The sequence below is a fragment of the Colius striatus genome, chromosome 12 (genome assembly GCF_028858725.1).
Source record: "Colius striatus isolate bColStr4 chromosome 12, bColStr4.1.hap1, whole genome shotgun sequence".
Taxonomy (NCBI): Eukaryota; Metazoa; Chordata; class Aves; order Coliiformes; family Coliidae; genus Colius; species Colius striatus.
Genome location: NC_084770.1, coordinates 21767378 through 21787234, shown reverse-complemented (window position 1 = coordinate 21787234; position 19857 = coordinate 21767378). Strand labels below are relative to the sequence as shown.

Sequence of the window (19857 nt, the reverse complement as noted above, 5' to 3'; positions counted from 1 at the left end):
TGAGTCACATGTGAGCGTGGTTCAGAGCCAGATTTTGTGATGCAGAGCCGCTGCCAGTGACCACTTCCCACCTTACTTTGGAGTTTATATAGTGGCATGAGATCACAATCAGCTGCACAGGGTTCAGCCTGCAGGTTCCAAACCCACATTCGCACTGAGCGGTGAGTGTCTGAAAGAAGGAGAAAACTACCTTTGATTTGTCCAAAGGTGTATTTGCTCTCCTGGGGTAAGGCTGTCAGGCTTGTGCGGGGTTTGCCTGTATGTTCAGCTTAAAAAAACACCTCAGACTAATAAAGCAAAAGTGGGACAGCTGATTGACTGTCAATTAACCCCGACTCTGAGCAATAAACCTTCTCCATAAACTATGCAGGTTCCCAAGTTGTCCAAGCAGGACGTTCCACCACGTGCTTCCGAACAGCCAACAAATGGAATTAACGTCCTCATTGAGGCTTGGGGGTGACTCCTCAGCACCGTCAACTCCAGGAGCTGAAGCAAGGGAGCAAGTTCAAAGCCACAACACCTGTCTCTTCTTGCCCGGAACCCATCACCTTGAATCGCACAGCAAAGGCTGCAGCGGTTTCTCAGTCCGGAAGCAGGAGGAGCTAGCTCCGACAGGGCAGCCCGGGGCCGATGGCCGCTCGCCCGCTGCGCGCCCTGCGAGGCGGCGGCAGAGGCGGAGGCGGCGTTTCCCGGTGCTTTCCCCGCAGCGCCGCGGCCAGTCCTAGCGACACCCACGGCCGTGGCCTTCTGGACGCGCAGCCGCTACGCGCGGGAGGGGCGACGCCCGACCCCGCCCGGCCGGCAGCAGCCGAGGAAGGCAGCGGCGGCCCCGTAACGGTAACGGCAAGGGGAAGGAAGGGCAATGGCGGGCGGGCGACAGCGCGGCGCGTCTGAGGGGGCACGCGACGAGGCCTGAGGGGCCGCCTTGGGGCGCCTCCCGCCGCGCGCTCCCGGCGCCTCATGGCGGCCGCGGCCCTGTGTGGGGAGCGGGGCACATAGGGCCCTGTGTGGGGAGCGGGGCACGCACGGCCCTGTGCAGGGAGCGGGGCGCATACAGCCCTGTGTGGGGAGCGGGGCACGCACGGCCCTGTGTGCGGAGCGCGTCTCCCGTGTCCGCAGCACACCCCGCTCACCCCATTTGCCCTTTTTCCCCTCAGGGGCTCAGTTTCGCCGCCGTCTCAGCAGGGGGCAGCAGGTTTCCTCTCACCCAGCTCATTCTCTGCCTCGCGAAAAGTTGCTTGGAACGGAGGATGAAGGTTCCTCGGGCGATGAGAAGGGACAGCAAGCCGTTGTTAGAAGTCATTTGAATTAACTGTTGAAGTGTTGTTCTGGTGGCTGACCGCAGCCCGAGATCTCGCCAAAGTCGTTCCAGTTTCAACTGGGAGTAACCCCGATGGAGACAATGAGGAGCTGGGAACAGCAACAGGTCGCCAACTGATTTCTGCTGGTAGCGTTAGAAAGAATCTTTTAAACAGGATTCATTTTTCTCTATGTCTTTATGGTATGTAAAAAAAAATATCTTTAAATGGTTATTGTAATTAATAAATGAACAGGATAGTTTGTCATCTGTTTTCTGAAGAGAATGCCTGCACTCCATAATTCCTTGGCTATACCGGCCTGAGAAGTGCATCTAAAATTACCACAGTGTGTCCAGGGCATGTTTTCTTATGTTTGTTTTACATTTGATCAGTGTGATCTGCCAGTGCGATCACAGGCTGTGTCCTGTGGTGCCAGCAAGCTGTGAGCTCGGGAGCAAATGAAGGTATTTCCCTGAGAGGAGCAGTTCCTGAGCCAGTGTTGCTCCTGCTTCACGTCCTGCCCTGCTACAGTGCGACTGGAAGGGCAAAGCTGCTGGCAGATAAATGCCTGGTAGTGGTGGAGAGCCTGTGCCAGGTGTAGCGAGAAGGTTTGCAGCTGCACCACCTCCCAGCAGAAGTGCCAGCTCGGCTTTCAGACTGTGGTTCTTCAACTTCACTCCTTCGGGTTAAGCTTTGAAACAGGAGAAGGGAATTTTCCCGTTGAGTGCTGTTTGCGGTTTCCTCTTTGATTTCCTCTTTTCTGCGCGTCTCAGAAGTCAGAGTTCTGCGACTGCATGTTTTGGTGAGCCTGTGCTAGCTGGCAACCGTTTTCTGGAGGAAAGTTGCCTTAGGGGTACTTCTCCCTTTACCTGCTTTCTTGGCTGATTTGCTCCAGCTTTTAAGACCTAATAGGCTTCCTTTCCTTACACCTTTTTGAGGGCTCTGAACACCAACTTGCTGAGCACTTCATAGCTGTTAGATTGTTGTGTGTGGTATTCCCTTCCTCGAGCTTTAACTGAGTCGGAGACATTGTGCTGAGATCTCTTGGATCACGCTTGGCATGTGATCAGGTTTGTGGAGGAGAAATTTGCAAGGGGGAATCTCTGAGGTTTCAATGCACAGCCTGCTCCGTGGCAGTTGGGTGTTCTGCTGGAGAGAGTTCAGTGCAGGGCCACAAAGATGAGGGAGCGGAGCATCTCCCTTGTGATGAAAGGCTGAGGGAGCTGGGGCTCTGTAGGAGATTGAGGGGGTGAACTCATTCATATTTACAGATCTATCAAGGGTGAGTGTGAGGAGGATGGAGCCAGGCTGTGCTCAGTGATGGCCAATGACAGGACAAGGGGTAGCGGGTACAAGCTGGAACAGAAGAGGTTCCAAAGAAACACAGGGAAGAACTTCCCTGTTGAGGTGAGGGAGCACTGGAAGGGGCTGCCCAGATGGGCTGTGGAGACATTCAAACCCAGCTGGACGAGTTCCTGTGTGACCTGTTCTAGGTGGTGCTGCTCTGGCAGGGGGGTTGCACTGGATGAGCTTTCTAGGTCCCTTCCAACCCTTGAGATTCTGTGGTTCTGTGCTCACACTTCTTTCTGGACACAGCAGTGATTTGTGGTGCACAGGATGCTGCCTGTAACAGCTGGGTCAACAGCTCTTGGATTTGTCTTCATTATATTGTAGCACACTTTCAGCTAGCACTCAAGACAAGAAAAAACCAACACTTGAATAACAGCATTCTGAATCCTACTTTCTCATTTCTTTTTCAGCAAGAAACGTGCTTCAGGACTTGTGGTGCAGGTTTTGAAGGTCACTGACGCACTTCTGCATGCCAGTCTCTGCCCCGTTCACTTGGTGTCATGTACATCAACAGGTTAAAATGGATTTTCTTGTTCCTCCTCGTGTTTTCTGTGGTGACAATGTGGTATGTGAGTTTTCCCTCCAACACCGCTCTTGAGCGCACTAACGTGATGTATTTTTACGAGTATGAGCCCGTGTACAAGCAACGGCACCTCTTCACGCTGCGGGAGCGCCCCACATGCCACGACATAAACCCCTTTCTGGTCATCTTGGTGACCTCGAGACCCAGGGACGTGCAGTCCAGGCAAGCCATCAGGATAACGTGGGCAGCTCAGGACTTCTGGTGGGGGCATCGGATTCTAACCCTCTTCCTACTCGGTCGAGACACCCAGAGGGAAGATGACGCCACAGCGCTGTCGGTAGAAGATGAAAGCATCCTCTATGGAGACATAATCCGCCAGGATTTTGTGGACACTTACGACAACCTCACCCTGAAGACCATCATGGCCTTCCAGTGGGTCACTGAGTTCTGCTCAAACGCCAGGTTCCTCATGAAGACCGACGCCGATGTCTTCATCAACACCGCCAACTTGGTCAAGTTTCTTCTGAAGCTGAATTCCTCAGAAGACGTTTTCACGGGTTACCCTCTGATAGGGAACTTTGCCTACAGGGGCTTTTACAGGAAAACCTACATCTCTTACACCGAGTATCCCTACAAGCTGTATCCCCCGTACTGCAGCGGCATGGGGTACGTGTTGGACGTAAAACTGGCTCTGAGGATTTACAAACTGATGAGTCACATCAAACCTATTAAATTTGAGGATGTTTATGTTGGAATTTGCTTAAACATCCTTAAAGTGAACATCAGTATTCCAGAAGACAAAGAACAGTTCTTCCTTTATAAGATCAGTTTTGATGTCTGTAGGTATCGGCGTTTGATTGCCGTGCATGGCGTTAGAGCGAGTGAGATCATCAGGTTTTGGCAGGATTTGTCATCAAACGCTTCAGTCACTTGCCTTTGATTCTGTGTTTACACAGAAGGTTCAACCTATTGGGTGTGAAAATGTTGAAAGGCCGGGGCAGGGCAAGACACAAGCAGAGCTGTGGAGGTGGCTGGGCTGAAGGAGGGCTGTGCTGCACTGGCAGCATTTCCTGGGACACTGGGATATCCTTATATAAGAACATGAGGAGTCTGCAGTGTCCTTTTCCAGGTGTGTATCCTGAGCACATGGGATGCTCTGCAATGCACTGTCCCATCTGCCTCTCGCACCCCTGCACAGAGGCTGCGGTAACCATGGGATTACTGCCTGAACCTTCTGCAATGTAGGAAGCACCCCTGAGGAATAAAATTGACACCAGGAAACTGGCTCTGAAGATGCTCACAAATTCCTACTTGGGTATTTTAAATTGCTTTTGCAGCTGCAATGTCCACAGACTGGCAGGGGGCTGGGTGTAGCAGAGTCATAGAATCATGGGGCTTGGAAGGGACCTTCAGAGATCATCTAGTCCAACCTCTCTGCAGAAGCAGGTCCCACCTAGATCAGGTCACACAGGAATGTGTTCAGGTGGGTTTGGAAACCTCCGAAGAAGGAGCCTCCACACCCTCCCTGGGTAGCCTGGGCCAGGGCTCCCTCACCTCACAGTGAAAGAGTTGGTCTTTAGGTTTAAATGGAACTTTTTGTGTTCCAGCTTCTTCCCATCACCCCTTGTCCTGTCACTGGATAAAACAGAAAAAAAGTGCTGCCCCAACCATTTAGGTATTTGTAACTATTAATGAGATTCCCCCCTCAGTCTCCTCCAGACTGAACAGCGCCAGTTCCCACAGCCTTTCCTCATGAGGAAGATGTTCCAGTCCCCTGATCATCCTGGTGGCCCTGCACTGGCCTCTCTCCAGCAGTTTCCTGTCCCTCTTGAGCTGGGGAGCCCAGAACCGGACACAGGACTCCAGATGAGACCTCACCAGGGGCAGAGCAGAGCGGGAGCAGAACCTCCCTGACCTGCTGCCCACACTCTCCTTGATGCACCCCAGGATGCCATTGGCCTTCTTGGCCACGAGTGCACATTGCTGGCTCACGCTCAGCCCAGCTGCAGTGGAGTTACCCCATAGCTCTGACACACGAGGATCATTCACACCCACGTCTGTTTTACACCTACATGTGTTACTGACACATTCCACACAGGGAACACAAAACCATGCAGTTCTATTATAGCTTTATATCTGTTTTTAAAAGTTTTCTTCCACTTTTAAAGTGAGAGATTCCAAGGTTTGTGTTTGTTCAAGAAGACAAACTGTCTGTAAAGACGGGTATTGGAACCACTTTATTGGTATCAGCAAGGCCAAGTGTTCAGTAGGCTTACACTTCTACTAGACAACGATACAGCGTTTGCAGTTTGCATTAACATGATTATTCTTGACACACCCACTACACCGTGAAGACCCTATAGTTACATCCTGTACACCTGGAATGACACAGCCCTGCCCCTCGCTCCTGCTGCGGCGCGGACGCCATGGCCTATGGACAGTGGCTGTCTTTCAGGTAGTCTCTTGGAGACGAATTAGAAGAGGTGCAGAAGTGCCTGGTGCAGCCTGTGCGGTGTCCCTGGCTTTGGGGGCACGTGGGGATGGTGATCAGCACTCCACTTTGCTCTTTTCAACAGGTTTTTCAGATGGCAACACAGCACACGTGTGATTCTGTTTAGCTATAAAAATGAGGTGGTGAGGAGAATCCCAGGGCACTGTTTCAGATGTCAGTGTTCTAAGGATGTATATTAAGGTCAAAGTTTTTCAAAAATAGGTATTTTTTGTTACAGTAAGTAGCCAAAGGGACAGTATTGCATAACCCAGGGGAGGATGCTGCTGCACTTCTAGGACCAGAGGTGAAGCTCCAGCTGCTCCTGTGGATTTGGGGTCTGTTACATGGTGGTTGTACAGTGGGCAGATCCTGAGAGCTCTGTCAGAAACGTCTTCACTTGTTCTTTGTTTATTTAAAAAAAACCCACAAACCCTAAATATTTTTTTACCAGCCTGTCATGTTACATGTTTAGAGAGAAATTATTTGTCACAAGAGCACTGATCCTGCGGCACAGTTTGTATTGCTTTGTCCAGAGAAACAAAGTAATGATGAAGGGCCAGGCAGCCTTCAGGGCCTGGCTGGCTGAAGCAGGCAGAGCTCCTGCTGAGGGAAGGGGGAGGGAGGCTCACAGAGAGGGGGGCTGTGCATGACACACAGCACAGCACCCTCGTTGTAGGTCCTGCTGAAGGGACTGTGGGCTGAAAGGCTGTTGCTTTCCTCAGTGTGGGTTTGTACAGGGTACAAACTGTAATCTCAGGTGACATGAGTCTGCAGGAAATGTACGTTGTAAAGCACTCCTGTTTCTTTTTATAAAACCCCTCCTTTCCAAATTGGGCTTGTGTTGAGTCTGACCTTATTATTGCTTAAAAGACCATAAAACCTGATACCTAAGCTAAGGTTCCTGGTGTCAGCAGCCATGCAAGAGGTATGAGAGCTGAAGACTGAACTAATGTCAGCATTTACTCAGCCCTGGGCCCAAATGTTACTGCCTCTGCCTAAAATACTGTAGTAACACCCAAGCCTAAACCACAGGCCAAGATTTCTTCTGAATGCTAAGACTCTAAGATGCAGGCAAGTGGCCTGCCTGGAAGAGAAGGGGGGGCAGGGGAAGGGATGTGAGGCTGCCTGCAGTAACTGGATGCAGTTGTTGTGTGTTGCACGTGAAGCTGTGAGTCACAGCCAGAGGCGAGTGCTCCACGTAGCAAGGAGAGAACACAAAATAAAGCCAAGCAGATGGTCCACTTGGCTGATTATTTTTTTTCACGTGTAGTTGAAATCACCTTTTAAAGAAACCTAAAACTGTAAACCAAACTAAATCCCCCAAGTCCTGCAGCCACTTTCTGTCCCTGGCCCGAGGGAAGTGCAGGCTGTGGGCTGCAGCTGCTGGCTGCCCCTTGGCTATGGGCAGCATCCGCCTGCAGCTCCTCCTGCCCATCATCCACCTGCCCTTACAGGGCTCTGGGACTTGCTTTTCCTCCCAAAGAAGGATTTACAAAGACAGAGTTTCCCCTGTGAGCTCCCCTGAGGTGGTTTGTGTGTCTGGGCTGTGTTTCCCTCTCGCCTCCCCACAGGCTGCAGTGACCTGAGGGGGTTTCTGCAGTGCGAGCACCAGGACAAACTGCTCCTCTTGGCAACCCTCTGCCTTGGCTTCCCTCAGCTTGCAGGAAAGAGAAAATCTTCCAAATGCTTCTGTCTGCAAGAGAAAACCCTTCCCAGTGAGGCTGCAGAGGCCCTTCTCCCATACCGCTGACCGTGCAGTGCTGGGCAGAGGCTGTCCTTAACCCAGGGGGTTGTTATCTGTGTGTCGTGCAGGGCTTTGGTTGGCAACGCTCTGACCTGCCCTTGCTGGCTTCCAGGGGTCATTTTCAGTGTGAGGCCGTCCTGTTTCCCAGGCTGTGTCCCCCGATGCTCAGGGTAGCGCCAGTGTCCCAGCCACCCCGTGTCACACACTGCAGGTGTTGTGGCTGTTCTTCCACCCTGCTCCTCTTAACTGTGTGGCTATCAGGCAACTGTTGCAGAGGGGTTTGAACTGTATGAAAATGGACTTGTAAATCTAGCATTGCTAACCCCTGCTCATGTTTTACACCCAGCTTACACATGTAGGAACAACCCAGCAAAGAGCAGAATGGTACTCGCTCCAGAGAACGTTCTTCAGTGAATCCATGTTTGGAACATCACTAAATTTTCCTTAACACAAGGAGAAAATTTAAAAAACAGAGCTGGACCCTGGCAGTTGTGGTGTCACAGTCTCCTGTGCCCTGAGAGCAGAGGCAGAGGGCCAGGGCAGTGTGGTGGGGAGCCCGTCAGCCCTCGCAGCCTGACCCTGACGCTTGTTAGTGCCAAAAATAAGGGCAGAGAAAGTTGTTTCCTCTGCATTGCTCACCCCCTGGACACAGTGCAGGGCTTCCCAGAGACCTGTGTTTGACAGCCCTGAACTGCTCTATCTGATGATTCATTTAATTACCTCAGTGGAACAGAGGCTGCAGTAGGTTTCTGAGCACTGGAAGTACGGATGTGCCTCCACAGGCGGTCAGGAGAATAGGGCTGGCTGGCTGCAGAAAAAGGGGGTTATTTCCCTGATGCTCAACTCATCAGGAGTCCTTTAAGGACTGAGCAGACAAAGGAGCTGACCTGCTCATAAAGGTGGATTCCAAACCTATACTCAAGATTTGCTCAGTGTTGATGGTTTTAGAGAGGCTTCAGCTGCTCTGGCTTCGCACTGTGTTCAGCAGAACACCCAGAGGGTTGTGTGTACCTACAGACCGCTGTGGAACAGCCGCTTCCTACACCTCACAGTAACTTCCTCATCCCTGTCTCTTTAGTGAGGAGCCCTCAGGTTCAGGCAGGTGATTCCCAACCCCCCTGAGAGCCCTGAGGGGCCATGGTCCTGCTCTGCACAGTTGGCACACATCAGCAGGACACTCTGAGCTCTGGCTCTGCCACTTTGTACGGGCACATTTTGAGATGGAAGAGAAAATGAAGGGCTGCTGAGGGATTTGTTGATTTTTCTCTTTAGTATAATCACCTAATAAATGTTTCTCTATGTAAAATAAGCATCAGACACATGACCAATGTAGGAATATTCAAAGCAAGGATGGCACGTATTCTGAGGCAGCCAAACAACACCCAGCCCGGGTTTTCAAGCTGTTTCCGTGTGTTTCCGTGGCAAACGCTGTGTCTTTGAGCTGATGTGCTGCTTTAGGGCTGACTTCAGTGTTCTAAAAGCTTTACAACCTCTTGTGTTTATTTGTAATTGTACCTCGTGTGAATGGTACAACACTGCAGTCCCGTCAGCAGGAGCTCTGGTACCGACTGTGTGCTCACAACGCTTGGTGATGTCAGATGGCAGCTACTGCATTTACACTTATCCAAACGGTTTATTCAGTAAAACGGGCTCATTCATGTCAAATTTTGCATCTTTAGCAATTTGAGGACCCCGGTGCCGACTCAGTCATCACAGAGCCACCTGGGACTGCCCCTGCCCCAGCGTGATACACTGCCCAGCGCTGCAGCAGCTGCCGGGGCCAGGCAGGGCCAGACTCTTCCCGCCTGTGTTTAGCACCTAACACTGGTGTTTCTCAGCCTTCAGCCTGAGGGAAGGAGCTGCTTAACCTCGGAGCGACCTCCTGCACTGGGAGCTCGGAATCACCCACGTTTTCCTCGCGGTCTGAGAGCAGCCGTGACCTTCACGGCTCTGTGAGCTGACTCGCTGTGCCCAGGCCCAGCTGCCAGCAGACTGAGCTGTGAGCCCAGCTCAGCGAGCCCGGCTCAGAGGCTGTCCCGGGCTGGGACGTGACAGCCTTCCTGACCCCCACTACAGGATCAGAGAGAAACTATCCGGTAGTGTGTAATCAGAATGAAGGCTAAATGAAGTATCTTTAATATGTGCTACAGGAGTTAACCGTTGGCTCATAATTCCACTGGGAAGAGCTAAATTCTTTCAGGTGCTGGAGGAGATGACTAATTACAAGGTACATTTTTTCCCATTAGACCTTATGAAAGATGCTCTTTGGCAGCAACTTTGTGCTTCAGTTTTCTGACATGATGCTCTCGATGAACAGATGTCACACACTGAGCTGCTCTCAGGCTGAGGCAACTGAATACTTCCGTGGACACATATGGCAAGAGGAAGCTCAACAATGTGTGCAAGCCACCTTAACCAAAATGCTTCTCCCTCTTTTCACGGAGGTGCCCAGGCAGGGGAGCAGGACTGAGGCTGGTGTGCTGGCAGCACTGCCTGTCTGCTGCTGGGAGTTGCTCTGCCACACTGCTCGTGTCCCTGGGGGTGATTCTGGTATGGTGTCTGGCAGCCCTTTCCAGACACAGGACAGATCATTAAGGCAGCGGAGGATCAGGCCCTAGATCCTTCAGATTGCATAAGCAATGTGGCTATTACTTAGTCCTGCCATCCAGCAGCTGTATACATTGAGATAGAACTTGGCACAGATAAGCCTGACTGGGAAGCCACAAATGTCCAGATCTGGATTAAAAACTTCTCAGGAGGCTTCTCTGAGGGAGCACAGGCAGGTACTACACGTGTGTGCAGAAAGGTGCACAAAGCCTCTCCTCTCCATTAGTCCTTCATCTTTAAACCTGAAGAAACCATAACTAGTTTTTTAAAGTAATAAAAGCAAAAGTCAACAGCCTCATCAGAGGTCATGGGCATGAATGTCTTTGGCCAGGAAACAGCTATGAGAAAGGTGGGAGTGTTGCAGAGAAGATGGAAGGTACTAAACCAGCTACTGTTGCAGCTGCAGAAACTAGAAGGTTGAAGCAGGGCCGAAAGGGTCACTGACTGGATGGGCCTGTGACTGACAGAGGGAGTGGATCCTGGGATGAACATCCCCACACGCCTGCCCAGCAGTGCTGCATTGCCCTGCACTCTGTGTTGTCCTCAGTCCTGTGAGCACAGCCTCCTTCCAGAGCGAGCCACTCTACCAGTGCTCCCTGAGGAATGGAAAAGCGCACGACTCCTGACACCTTGTTTTCCCGTCCATCTCAAGTGCTGGAACAACCAGCAGGTGAGCTGTGCTCAGGAGAAGGTTGGGCATCCCTCAGCAGCTCTCACTCACCTCGACAGCGTGAGGCAGCTGTGAGCTTCTCACTCATGGTGCTGACCATTGCTCCAATTGCAACTTCCCAGATGCCTGTGAAGGATTAGTAGCGCTGTTTCTGCTCTACAAGCATCCCTCAGAGTTCTGCAGACTGCTGGGTCTAATTCTTCTTTTCCCTGGTGAGGTGTTTTGACAAACATCCAAGCTGTGTCCTACAAAGCAATGCCAGTACAAGGGAAACATCATCTGTGAAGGAGAGAGGAAAGGCGAGTGCTGCCCGCCCCGTGAGCCCTGCCTGCAGCACAGGTTCCACGCTGCTGCTGGAGCGTTCCCTGGATATGATTAAGCATTCCCACGAAAGTATCACACAAGGTTTTCATTTCACAGCATCCTGACCTCAAATACCTTTGCAAAATAAAGCTCTGCTGTTATTAACATTTCCTGTTAGCTGCTTGATTTCAGTGCAAAGTTGCATTTAAAATTCACTGAATGCACCCTTCAGGAGATTTAAAAAGTCTGAACTCTTCCACCCTCCAAGGCAGGGAGGGTGCAGGCAAGTGCCTGCTGGTCTCAGAGGGTGCTGGACACCTTCATACTTCCGCTTTTCGCTTTGTTCCTCAGAGTCAAGGGGCTCTACCCAGGGTCTGGGATGAGGAGAGGCTGCTAAAAGGTACCTGCCAGTTTGAATAGCACTAGTAATAGCACCAGATCCAATGAAGAGCTTTGGTTATCTCCAAACAACTAAAGGAGGGAAGTTTGTTGGGGAAGACAGAACCTGGGAACAAAAAATGAAAAGACTAAGATGGGAATTCCTTCTTGAGCAGAACACAGAACTTGTGCTGTTTCCTTTCTGTCTGCAGAGGCATCACACCTGTGCTCAGCACAGCCACGAGACATCGCAGTGGTCTGGGGACCAGCCAGGTCCCTAAAGGGCTCTGGGGAAGTGCTGAGAAACGGACCTTTCTAACCAATATTGTATCTTTATCCGAGAAACAGACAGTGAGTTAGTGCACTATATCCCTGATTCACCTCAGGACCCACACACTGACAGCCTCCATCACCTTGAAAACAAGAGACTTCAGCAGATCATCCAGCACCAGGTTTTGCAGGGAGGGAATCCCAAGGGCTGTTACAAGATGTGACAGGAGTAAGCAGGAATATCCAAAACACCACCAGCCTCTGCCTCGGGCCCTGCCCTGTCCCTGCTCTGCTGCCTCCCAACCATGAAGCAGGCAGCTAAGCTATCTGGTGTAGAGCAAGCTCAGACTATCATTGCTTAAACATACAGTAGCCATAGGTTCCAAAACAGATCTAAACATAGTTTTGTCTAGATTTAACACCAGCTTTCATCTCTGCAGTGCAATGACACTGCCTGGCATTTATCCATTAGATCAAAGAACGGTGCTGAAGTGGTCTTCCCCGGGATTTACACCACAAATTCATCTGCAGTGGTACACAGAAGCCTTTAACAGGCTTGACCTCCGTCTAGGGAGCTCTAAGGAATGCCCTCTGTTGATCAGTTTTCCAGCAGTCACTAACTAAATTCCTTTCCTCTTGCATTACTTTCTTTACATGCCCATGAAAAGTCCATGCTGAAAGAATCAGGTAGGGGTGAGGCTCGGTGACTGCCAGACATCCTGCCATCACCACAGAGCTCTTGTTCTGAAACAGAAGGTGTCAGACCTCCGAGTATTTTGTTGGAGTTTGGCATTAGTTGGTTGGAATACAGTATGGCATAGCAGCAATGGTATTAGAGTAGTGCACAGACTGAATAAACATGTGGCTTCAGGTAACTGAGCAACTATACCTAATCACATGCTCGGGAGTGATTTCTTTAAGGGGGGAGGTTAACAAACGGAGAGAGCCAGTTCTGTGGTAGCAGGCTAATAGTTGGCTCCTCATCCTCCTTCATATCAGCAACAGGCCAACAATTGCAAACCTTTTCCTATACAACCCGATCACTGCAGATTAAAAAAAGGAAAGAGATGAGAAACAGGAGAGCATCACTGTGGAGAGTCACACCTGCGAGCGAGGCAGCAGCACTCGGGTCACTCGCAGCTGGGTCAGCACTGCCCCGGCCCCGCTCTGCACCCGGCCAACCTCTGGCTACCAGCAGGGGGAGGTAAGGGATCAAACGGAGAGGCCACAGCTGTAAAGAAAACTCTGAAATGGATGGTTACAGTCAGTTTCTAAGAAGCAGCAGGGTCACAGGAGGCAGGTACATGTGAACAAACTCAATTATCATCACTCAGAAGGTATTTGTTGTATTGCTCCTTTCGTTAAGCAAAGAACACAGACCGGAGGGATCTGTTCCTTTCGTGTAGGATCTGGACGGTATTTACTAGAGCTTTCTACTACGTTGCAAATGGAAGAGTTTGTTTTCAGTTCAGAGCGAGGCAGAGGGCCGCTGGAAATTACTGTTCCTCTGTTTTGCTGCTATTCCTGAACTTCACCACCATCACTGTTATATTATCAGGACACCCTCTGTAAAAGGACTGTAGAACTATACTCTTGGCACCGAAGTGAGGCTCATCCAGGCGCTCCTTGATGAACCGCACGGCCTCCTCGTTGCTGAACGCGTCCCACAGACCATCTGACGCCAGGATCATGAACTCTGGCTGCAGTTTGTCCAGGTCAAAGGTGAGAATGTCGGGGTCGGGGATGACCACGTTCAGGTTCTTCAGCGGGTAATCTCCCAAGGAGCGGGACATGGCCAGGATCCCCTGCACGCGCCATGAGCCGTTAAAGCTGATAAAACCACCTGGAGAGAAACACCAACACTTAAAGCAGTTCTTGGAAAAGGTTAAAAGCATTTCCCTGGCTTCCTGCCAGACCCGCTCGAAACGTCATCCTGCGGTCTCCTGCGCTCACAGGTGTCACAGACCCGGCCAGGCGGGAGGTGCCGCAAGCGAACCTCGGGGCACAGCCGCATCGTGGCCGCTGGTGCTGCTGAAGCAGAGAAGGCAGGGCTGGCCCTGCTTTCAAACAAAGCAGCTTCATGCTCTCTGCTCCCCTGGGGAGGCCGACAACTGAACACAACTCACTGTTCAGAAAGCCTGCTGGCAACGTCAGGACAAAAATACTGACAGCAAATCTTTACGTTCTTGTGTCAGTAAACACCGGTTCTGTGCGCTGAGATCCACGAAGGAAACAACACTGCAAACAGCCTGCAGTAGGACTCACATCTCACTTCAAAGCACAAAGCAGAGAAGCAGGTGAAGAAACATTTATAGGCTCTTCTGTCAAACTGCCTCCAATGAGCTGTGTCAAAAAAAAGGGCCAGGAAGCTGCTGTGAGCAAACTGATCGTGAAATTTCCCTTTGAGTCAGAAAGATGTAACGTGGACTCTCTCTGATTTTACCTCCACCAGGATTAAGGCTACTTCTAGCTGAAAATGTTTTATCTAGGAGTTGCTTATGTGTTTTGCACTGAAATCAACGACTCTGCCACAGCCTGACTGCACCAGGGATGGAACTGAATCGTGTTCAGGCCCAAAGAGCAAAACTGAGGCCACTTCAACAGTGCAGTCTGTCGAGGCTGCATCACAATCCTCCTGTCACCTGAGCCTGAAGAAAGGGTCACTTGAGGACAAATGCTTTGCAACCACGGAACGTTAAAATGTGTGATGAAAATTAGGTGAACCCTTCTGTACCTGCAAGCTGTCTGCTTTGAGGTCCTTCTAAATGTCTTTGTAGTTATCTGAGTTCTCAGCTCCAGCCTATGAGCCATTTGTCAGGCCCCTAAATCTCAGTAGAGCATTTCCACTCCTGGTTGGCTGATCTAGTCGGGAAATTCCTGCTGCTTTCACAGGGGAAACTGCATTTCATTTAATGATCCACTGTTGCTTAAAGCTTGAAACTTGGTTTGTGTTCAAACCAGCAGAAACAAAATGTTTTAGCCATTTTCTTGGATACTTCTACAGTGTCTGTTATGAAGACATCTCCTTCCACTGTCAGAAAGAGGAGGGCTGCTGAGCCTGCTGCAGCTCCTCCTCAGCCAAACCAGTCTGAGGCTGAACATTACATAGCCCCTACTCTCCAGCACTGAGCTTCTTCACAAGAGATTAGGACAACCCTAACTGGAGTGTAATTATGTGTACCTACTGCAGTGGCAGGGAAAGCAAAACGTGAGGAAGAGAAGGCAGCTTTACAGAGCCATTTTGCAGCTGATTATAGGACAGCTGCTGCACCTGCAGGGGAAGTGCTGTTGCTGCTGCCTTGCTCCAGGCTTTGCAGGTCGTGCTGACACATCCTTTTTTCGGTGCTGTTCTCATGTGGCACCTGGAACTGCCCACAGCACAAGGTGAAATCCAGGGTTTGCTCAACTGACTGTTGGCAACTTCTACTATTTTCTTTGATAAAGCCATCCATACAGAAAGCATGAAAACGCTCCTGGAAAAGCAAACAATCTGCAGCACTGGCTGCCACTGGAGAAGAGGCACTGAAGAAACAGGAGCTTTTTGGCAGCGACACAAACACCGTGCGTGTGAGTGAGAGCTGAGCTCAGAGGATTTTGTTCAAGGGGAATGACAAATTCCTACCACTGGCAGTCACCTTGTGAGTCTCCAGCTGAGCAATTCTTCACGAGCCAAAACGCGGCTGTTTCAAGGCCTCTGTCTTACCCTGATACTACGTCCATCGCTCAGGCTGCCAACCGGGAGGAAATTCCGTGTGTGTTCTGGGCAAAGCCACATCTCTGTATCACAGAACATCATTCCCTGTCCCACAGGAAGGGCTTGGAGTGGTGGCACCCTAAGCTCACTCAGCTGTGGGTCGGGCAGCCCGGCAGCTCTGTGAGTGTGTGTCAGGCAGCGCTCAGGAAACAGCAGGCGTCCTCACCCAGCCCCTGTGCCGCCGCTCCGGCCACGCAGAGCAGCAGGTAACTCCACAGGATGTGGCACCTCAGCTCAAACTGGAGGGTCCTGCCCTCTCCTTGTAGCTGCTGCCTCTCCTCTTAGCACCTGGCTTCAGGCTTGGCTACCAGCAGCCTCCTGCTGCACCGCAGGAACTCCCACCCTGTCACGAGATCTGCTCCAGTCCCATCGCACTCAGAAGAGGGAACTTTGTTATCAGCCTGTGGGTTGACTGAGACTTTGTACACGGTTGCTGGGAATGAGGAAAAGAGGGGGACTGACTCCCTTCCCCATCCACTGCTCGCTGACAGCAGCCAGCCTCCCTAAGTGACACCGTGGCAGCAGAAAATGACAGAGGAGCTGAGACTCATCCCATCGTTAATGCCCCGCTGGAGCACAGAAGGCAAGTCAGCTTTCCTTGGAGCTGCTGCTTCAGCCTGCCTCCAATTGCTTAATATTAGACTGAGGCTTGAAGGATATTTTCTCAACTGTGGCTTCATGGATTTCACTTTGAAATTAAATCTAATCTTACTTACCCAAATGTGCAGTGAGTTACATAACTACCCATGGGGCACTGCACAGGGCAATGTAATGTAACGGCGTGGTTACTGTCACTCCCGTCAGTTCTATGAGACAAGAAAGTATCTAGATAGTAGAAAAAAGGCAGTTACTTTTGTCCCTGTACCAATGTAGGCTTGATAATTCAGTTTAGGGCACTTTGCTTCAGTTCTACACTTACTGGATGTAAAAAAGGGATGTTCCAAGTGGTAAAAGCAGTAAACTGGATGATGTGTATTGATTGAAACAGCAACGCGTATCACCATGCATCACGGTAATACAGTGGGGCAATAGGTAATAGAGAGGCAAACTCATGAAGTCACTGGAGTAGAGTATTTCTTGTCAGCTGCAGATGTTTAAAAGATTTTCCTGTCCATTCAAGTAATCCCTTCCCAAGTTGGAAATTCCTGGAAAATTCCAAGTACCTTTTTCATGTTGCTGTGTTACAAAGGCTCACTTCTACACAAAAGAAATACCCACCTTGTTTTTCTCCTCCTCAGTGAAGGCCTTCTCTAAGTGAACTGTTTCACAGAGGCCCCAGACTCAGTGATTTTACTGACAATTCTCCAGATTTTAATAATACATCCCCCAAGTACAGAGTTGAAGAAAAGTGAAACCAGGAGTTTCCTATTCCTTCTCCTTAGGGTCTGTCTGATTTCTCTTGCCCTTTGGGCAATGTATGTGACCTCATCTCTGTGTCTATCAGCAGGAGGGATCCCCCCTGCTCTTTGCCTCCTGGGCAACCAAAGCTGACTGAGAGGAGAGCCCAGGTTGCACATGTATAGCCTTTATGCTGCTGTGAGTGTATTGATAACCTGAAGGTTTAAAAAGTGTGTTATACTTGGGGAAAATCTTGTTATTTCCACTTTACCAACGAGGCCGTGGAGGCAGAGGCCACATGTCTCTGGAAGCAGTGCTCATCAGCAGGTGGAACACAAATGAGAAGACCTCTTTCTTTTCTTTGCCAAGTAATTTGCTGCTGCAGCCTCTGTGGCAGAAATGGGTTCAAAAGAGACTGACAGATTCATAGAGAATTGGCTATTAAACTTGATGATCCAAATGCAACTTCTAGCCCAGGAGGTCGCTCACCTGACAAGTGATGAAAGCCAGAAAGATTTATTGCAGAGAGGTTTCTGTATCTTTTATTTCCCTGCACTCCTGCTACAATTTACATGGTTGTGCTCATTGGTAATCACTATATGGAAAGAAAACCTGGCTTTGATGAATTAGATTCATGCTCTGTTTGTTTTAGGAACTAAACCTCACTCAGCTTCAGAGCCAGCCACTCACATAAAGGCTGCTGACATGGTTTGCTGGGAAGAAGCCTGTAATGCTGCTGCTCCTGTTTATGGATTTGCTCCCCTGCAGAGATCATGAGGGCTTTGGCTGGACAATCAGCTGGCTGTTGAAGATGAAGGCTGCTCTTTGTGGCCTGGCACTGGCTTATTGAGGGATAGGTCAATCTGCTTCCATTTGTCTGTCTGCACCGTGACACCCCACCGAAAAGTGCTGTATTAATAATGGAAGATTGTATGTGCTGATGCCTCAGTCTAGTACTTTTCAGTCTCACTCAGGGGAAAAGTCTATATTATTGACATAGTAGAGAAGGAAAAAGATGAACCTTTAACGCAAAGCAAAACCCATTAAGACTCACCAGCTCTTTTAATCCTCTTCCTCTCTTTCAGTTGGTAGGGCTTGTGGTCGTGTGACAGGGGGATCGCGTTGCCATCCTTGTCACACAGGACTCCTCGCGAATCGCCCACATTGGCCACTGTGAGTTCTTTGTCTGACAACAGGGCAATCAGACAAGTTGTACCTGCAAAAAAGAGAAGGGAAATGGGAAGCAAACAAAATCTTTCACATTAAAATAAGTAGCAGGAAACTGTTCTTCCTGTTAATAGCAGCAGAGAGGGGCAGAAGTGGGAGGAGTGTATTCCAGTCTCTGTTGGGCAGGTTGCTGTTCCTAACACCAAGGAAATGAAGAGGAAAAGAGAAAGGACACCCAGAGCCCACTTGCAGCTTCTGTGAACTGGAACTACTGCACTGGACCATGCATGGGTAAAAATGTTTTAATCAAAGGCCAATCTCAATGAACGAGCTGGCTTCCACCCCTGCCTACCCTCAGCAGTGCCCTGACCCCTGGGTTTGCTCCAGTGAACCTATATTAGGGGTTGTGTCTCTGCTCTGTGGTCTTGAAAGCTAAATTCTCCCAGCTGCTGCTTGTCATGTCCAACCCCAGAATGAAAACCTCTCTCTTGCTGCTCCCGCATCAGTGGTTGAAGGTCCCATGACTGGTATAAATCAAGCACTTGGTAATAAACAATTTGTGTTTAGATGCACTATGTTCTGAAGATTTATTTTCAACTTAACAGCCTCTCCTGCATGGCTCTAAACTTGAGCTATTTTTTCACAAGACAGGCATATGTCTGTATAGTATTGTTTTGCAATGGACTGACACATTGCAGACCTAACTGGATAGAGTTTCCCTTTTGTTGCTGAAACCCCCTACCTGCATGAACGACAGGATAGGCAGAGGGACCTGTCCCCCAGGATCCCCAGCAAAACAAGCTGCCTGCTCAAGAGATCCCTTCTCTGATGGCTGTGAGGAAGGCTGAGCTGAAGGGGCAGGCAGGTGCCTGCTGGATGCCTGCCTCTGGGGGTCAGGTGTCTGGCTTTGGCACTGGTGAGCAGGCCCATACCAACCTCACAGCACTTGGTACCAGTATCCAAAACACAAAGACAACAAAATGATAACAAGGGTACAAACTGCTGTAGAGGGATGCAGCTGGTCATTGAAGCAGAACCAAATGGGATTTAGCATTTGAGGTCACCTGATTCTCTACCTGAACAAAAGCTAGTGACTGTGAATGCCTGAAGCTCTGCTCCAACAGAAAATCCAGGCAATGCACAGCATCCTCCCTGGCTTTCATTTATTAGACTTTGCTTAAAGATTCAGCATGGTGCTGACAATCTGCAAGAGACTAGAGGGCTGGTACCCCCTGAAGCTCGTCACACAGTTTGTCTGAATTTCAGGGAGAATAAAGAGCCTTTACAGTTTGGGCTGGAAGCAAAGCCTATCAAATGTAAAACAGGGTCAAAAGTGGCAGGCCTGTTGGATGGGAACACAGAGCCAAAACCAACTCCGGGAGGATCCTGGTGTGCTGCAGGGCAGAGGCTGCAAACCTCTGAGACCCACTACCCAGCTGAGGCTTCCTTCTGAAGAGCAGAGCTGCTCCTTTACCTGTAAGTGCTGTCTGGGCCTCACGTTTCCATCTGTAACCTCTCCCATGTGCCAGACCACCCTACTGCTCTGCAGATTGCCTCCTCACCTTCCCAGCCAGGACAATACTGCAAATAACATCCTACAGACCGGCTGTTTAGAAAGCAAAGTACTCCACAAATACAGTCATTATGACCACAATTTATATGAAAATGAAATCTTTGAACACCTTCTTCTTGGTTATATGATCTGTGTGAATGAAAGAGATTGAGTGCCTGAAAAAGAAGATGATTTCCAAACTGATTCCAGAAGGATCAGTTGTTTCATGGTCCCTGACTGATGGCTGGGCTATCCTTAAATCCCTGACCTCACACTGCTGCCTGCCCATTACATGAGAAAGCAAACTGATTTGACTCTGTTTTCTTTTCCATCTATTTTTATTTCAGTCATTTAACCTTGTGTAGAGTTGGGAAACACAGTACTCTTGTCAGCTGCCTCAGATTTAATGCAA

At 49.9% G+C, this 19857-nt stretch overlaps 2 protein-coding genes across 3 annotated transcripts in view; one reads left to right on the top strand and one right to left on the bottom strand.

Annotated features, from left to right (window-relative positions):
• Window positions 1–541: 541 nt before the first annotated feature.
• Window positions 542–6493, top strand: B3GALNT1 (beta-1,3-N-acetylgalactosaminyltransferase 1 (globoside blood group)). Of its 2 annotated transcripts, XM_062005371.1 has the most exons (3): window positions 542–837; window positions 1158–1501; window positions 3059–6493. In XM_062005371.1, the coding sequence occupies exon 3, from the start codon at window positions 3149–3151 to the stop codon at window positions 4109–4111; it is 963 nt and encodes a 320-aa protein (XP_061861355.1). In that variant the 5' UTR covers window positions 542–837; window positions 1158–1501; window positions 3059–3148; the 3' UTR covers window positions 4112–6493. The 2 variants fall into 2 exon arrangements, with proteins under 2 accessions (XP_061861355.1, XP_061861356.1); XM_062005372.1 differs by lacking the exon at window positions 1158–1501.
• The window catches only part of PPM1L (protein phosphatase, Mg2+/Mn2+ dependent 1L), a 26722-nt gene continuing 12248 nt past the window's right edge, over window positions 5384–19857 (bottom strand). Inside the window, exons 2-4 of the mRNA XM_010206036.2 lie at window positions 17781–17942; window positions 12739–13477; window positions 5384–10928 (exon numbers count right to left, since the gene is read on the bottom strand). Coding sequence (XP_010204338.2) covers window positions 13131–13477; window positions 17781–17942 — 509 coding nt within the window. The 3' untranslated portion in view covers window positions 5384–10928; window positions 12739–13130. The remainder of the gene's footprint in view (window positions 10929–12738; window positions 13478–17780; window positions 17943–19857) is intronic.

Coding starts and splice junctions, on each gene's coding strand:
- B3GALNT1 (XM_062005372.1), top strand. CDS start 3,149: ATGTACATCAACAGGTTAAAATGGATTTTCTTGTTCCTCCTCGTGTTT.